Source organism: Pollicipes pollicipes, unplaced genomic scaffold (genome assembly GCF_011947565.3).
Source record: "Pollicipes pollicipes isolate AB1234 unplaced genomic scaffold, Ppol_2.1 Scaffold_7231;HRSCAF=8579_pilon_pilon_pilon, whole genome shotgun sequence".
Lineage (NCBI taxonomy): Eukaryota > Metazoa > Arthropoda > Thecostraca > Pollicipedomorpha > Pollicipedidae > Pollicipes > Pollicipes pollicipes.
Window position 1 is genome coordinate 24567936 of NW_023597034.1, and position 4448 is coordinate 24572383.

Sequence of the window (4448 nt, forward strand, 5' to 3'; positions counted from 1 at the left end):
CTGAAAAACAGCACGCATTAAAGTTTGCACAAATGGTCATCGAAGACTGAGTTGCGTCGCGTTGCAGATACGCATGATAAAACTTCAGGTGGGACTGCATGATAAGATCCTAAAAATCATTACGCAAGTCAAAATGCTTCAGTCGTTGACAGCACGCACTGCCACCGCAGCCACGGTGTTTCGCGTTTACCATACGTCCACCTCGGGTCTCACGGCAACGATCAAAATCTGGTCATAGTGATCAGACCCACTGTACTTGTCGTCTTCTGCGCATGCGTTGGCAATTGTCTCGAGTGAACCATCGGCCCAACGGATTTCCGTCTATCAATTGTCAAGATGTCCAGGATATACGAAAAAGTGTACCAGCCTACTCCGCCGTACACTGTTCCGGTCTTAAAAATTCGTCACGTCGGAAAAAGAGAGCACGATTTTGCGAACGGGTCATGGGGATACGTCACGATACGAACGGGAATACGCCACGCTCGTCTATGCGTGTTCTCGTGGTGAGACTGCGTGACGTGGGCAGCCATTACCGATTGTCGGACCACGCAGTGGCCTTGATGTCCCCAGTGGGCCTCATGCCAACCCCAAACAACAACAAAATATGCAATTCCGTTGTTATTTGCACTGGAGTCCAGCCAAACCCGCCCTGGCTTCGGTGAGATGTCGACCGGGGGTGACACAGCGGCGTCGGCGGCGTCTCCGTTAGCCGTCTCACCCTTCTTTGTGGGGTTTCATGAAAAATAGCCGACACGGGTCACCCTGGCTGACCGACCAGCCGGGTGACGAGAAAACGGTTTGGGAAGCCTCGCAATTAAAGATGGAGAAGTAGACTCCCAGTTTACATCACAACACGTGTCAGCACAAACGTGTGCATCTGCCCTGATAATCTCAGTTAGTTGCAGTTTGTTGACACAAGTTCATTTTACCTCACGCATAACGCGAAATGAAGCATTTTTTGTCTTTTCCTATCCAACAAGCTGACAAACGTGACGAAAATCAGCCACAACACTTACATGATCTCAGTGCCAGATTCTCATTTTTATCGGGTCAAATTTATGTACACAGCTGAATTTGCTCGCGTTCGGGGGCGTGACCAGAATTTGCGACGGGAGAGGACACCATAATTTGTGACAAGAAAGGCTACCAAGCAGGCGAATAGACTTCAGACCACGCACACGCTAACAGGTTGTAGTGCCTGGCATGCCAATGAGGAAACCGATGTTGGTTTGCTGTGGTGCTTTAAACCTCTGTTTCAGCTGCGTACCGAACATGGTCGCTCGGCTACCCTCTAGTCGTGTTATTTGATGACGGACTGTCGGGTTCTTTACATCACTGTTCATGGTAGTGTCGCTGGGATTTAAAACCCAAATAGTTTTCGCGATCACCCGGTTCTGGAATTTAAAAAATAGCGTAGTAGAAAATTACGCCGGAACCTGACGCGTGGCGCCAAAGCACATGAGCCCCACCCCTTAGGCTGCGTCAATGTCCGCGCTGCCGGTGTAATGTGTTCATGGGGGCCGAAGTAACTGCGAACTCAGATATCCGGCAGAAAAATGAATCGGATCAATCGAAAGATCAAACGAAAACATTCTGTCCTCACCAGAACCGAATATAAGATACAGGGCAGATCAAGAAGATAACAATAATTAAAAAGGGTCAATATTATGCGTATCACTTAAGCACTAACTACGACAAAAAATCACAAGCCCTCCCAAAATGAAAGGTGCTTCAGTTAAATGTGCGTTCAGTTCCAAGATTGTCACGTATGAGCCTCGCAGTATGACTTCGATTCACTGATCGATATCACCGGTCCGTTGCAATTTTCCGCCACCAAAACACGAAACCATTCCACTGTGGCGTATGATAAATCGCGGCACATACCGATCAGTCATCAGGAACAAACAATGATTATACCTGAGCACTTTCGACGAATGCTCTGCGAAACCTGCCTTCTTACTTGTGTCAAATTGCACTTTAACGCCGATGTCAATGAGGAACACGAATGACAGACGTTGCGTGATAAATTATCGAACGCGAAGAACCCTAATGCTACTGACGTACTCAGCGCGTGTTTTCGCCGGGCACGTGCTATCAGTTCATCAGATCCGCACGCGCGTCCTGATACAGCATTGAGCATTCGCAATAAAGCAAACGTGGTGTGCTGCGTGAAGCACACAGCACATGAGGATGTTGAGAAACAGAGGGCGTGCCTCAACTGACTCCCGACGTAACACAGATTACAAAGACGTGATTGTTGATTTATCACGCTATCATCGTGGGAGCCAGCGCCTAATCAGACAAGGGCTGGATTGTCAGCGTCTGGTCATTCAGTCTGATTCACTAGTAAACTTTAGTGCTGCTGATACTCTCGTCTGATATGTTAAGGAGCTTGTCACGAGAGTCTCCAAAACCCAGACATCAGGCGTGCCTTGCAGAAGAAAAACAAATGTCAAGGTTCTCGCCTGGACAGTGGCGCAGTCGCGCAGACTGGTCCTTGCACATAGGTGACTTGGGAGTCCCATGGTGTTCGCAAAACGCTCCGGTGTCATAAGCCATGTGACAAGCGTTTATTGGTCCAGCCGGCGGACATCATCACTTCATGCTCGTTTCGAGGGCGCCGGGCCACGTCACACATTCATAACCACGCTTCCAGGCGCCCCGACTCTGTTTAATCGCAAACATTTCGGCCGGACCGCGCGTCCACCGAGCCGAACAGACCCTCAGCCTGTCCCCTAACACGTGGCGCCGTCACGAGCGAGGTCTGATCACCCATCTTCAGCGTCGGCTGCCTGATAGCCGGTGTCGGTTACGGTCCGGCCGAGGCGAAGGGACAGATCACGCGAACGGTCCGGCTGAAGCCAAGGGACAGATCACGCCGAATGGTCCGGCTGAAGCCAAGGGACAGATCACGCCGAATGGTCCGGCTGAAGCCCAAGGACAGATCACGCCGAATGGTCCGGCTGAAGCCAAGGGGACAGATCACGCGAAGGTCCGGCTGAAGCCAAGGGACAGATCACGCCGAATGGTCCGGCTGAAGCCAAGGGGCAGATCACGCCGAATGGTCCGGCTGAAGCGAAGGGATTGCCTGCGCCGCTGCCGACCACTGACCGACGCGGTGCCGAGAGTAAGCCCGCTTCGATAGTATCTGATGCCTTATCCACACGACACGGGTTACACAGGTCACGCAGATCACGCCGAGTGGTCCGGCTGAGGCGAAGGAGAGATCACGCTGAGTCGGCAGATCTTCCGCCGCACAACATCCATAGGACAGGCGACCCGTACTCGATTTCGGACTCGTTTAGAGTCACTTCGGCCGTATGGTTTGTTTCGAACGGGCGGTTGTGCTGCCGAATCACGGGCGGCGCCACAGATTTTGAGGAAGCGGCGACCTTTCCACGGCCTCCTCAAAGCGACCTCCTGGGGCAGTGTCGTGGGGGTATTGGCCATTGTATGAATGATTATCCATACGATAAATATATTCAATTAAAAAGTCCGAACACAAAATGTATGTAAGTAATCCCTACAGGGTATTCAAGACACAGAAAAGGCAGCTGTTTGTTCCATAAAGAGCCTCCTCAAGCATAGAGGCCTCTTAACCAAAAGCGGCTTGCTATCGTTTAAAAAAGGGCCTCCAAGTCCGATAAAAAGTCACATTTTTCCCAAACAATGCATCCTGACTAGGACCAGCGGCGTTATGACGCATGAGAAAGGCCCCGGGTTCAGAAAAGGGGCCTCCTGATATATAGCTAGTGCTTCCTAATGCAGAACAGTGAGCACCTGGTTCATAACGGGACTTTCCGAGCCAGCAAAGGGACCTCCCGAGCCCCGTTCTTGAACAAAGCTTCTGTTGACAAAGTAGTCAGTCTCCTAAACACACAACAGGGCCTTCTGAAATTAGAAAACGAGCTTTTTGATGCAGATAAGGGTATTTTGAGCCCATTGTAGTACCCTCTACCTCAGTTATAGAGGCCCCTTGATCTGAAATTCGGTAAGATTTAAAAGGCTGCCGACCGGCACAAGGGGGGGGGGGCAAACTGTCCCCCCATTGCTGCGTCGCCTCTGGCCTAAATCTGGTAAAATTTGCACCAGAAAAATAACGTGCATCTTGACTTTCCATGCCGAAGATACTTAATCATCAGCAAGTGCTGGATGATGTCATTTTCCTGAGTTTTCTTTGCTCTCGGACTCCCGGCCTCCTTCACGCCTCAGATATCGCCGTGAGTGGCCTTTATCTCGGAGGGTGGGATGGGGGTGAGGGGGCAGAGTCTGTGTTTCTCTACTCCTTCAAGCTTGACGTCTTACCACTTGAGGTGAGCTTCATATCTGCCTTCACGTGCTGGCTGGCGGGCAGGGAAGATACCGTGCTCGTCCTCCGCCCGGCCAGCTCGACTTCGGCTCTGGCCCAACGGACCGCTCAGCACAGCGACCAGAGCCAGAGCCGCCGG

General features: G+C 51.3%; 1 protein-coding gene across 1 annotated transcript in view; it reads right to left on the reverse strand.

Moving 5' to 3' along the window:
• Positions 1 to 4279: 4279 nt before the first annotated feature.
• Positions 4280 to 4448, reverse strand: part of LOC119109882 (chloride channel protein 2) — a 26277-nt gene continuing 26108 nt past the window's right edge. Inside the window, exon 22 of the mRNA XM_037233633.1 lies at positions 4280 to 4400. Coding sequence (XP_037089528.1) covers positions 4280 to 4400 — 121 coding nt within the window. The remainder of the gene's footprint in view (positions 4401 to 4448) is intronic.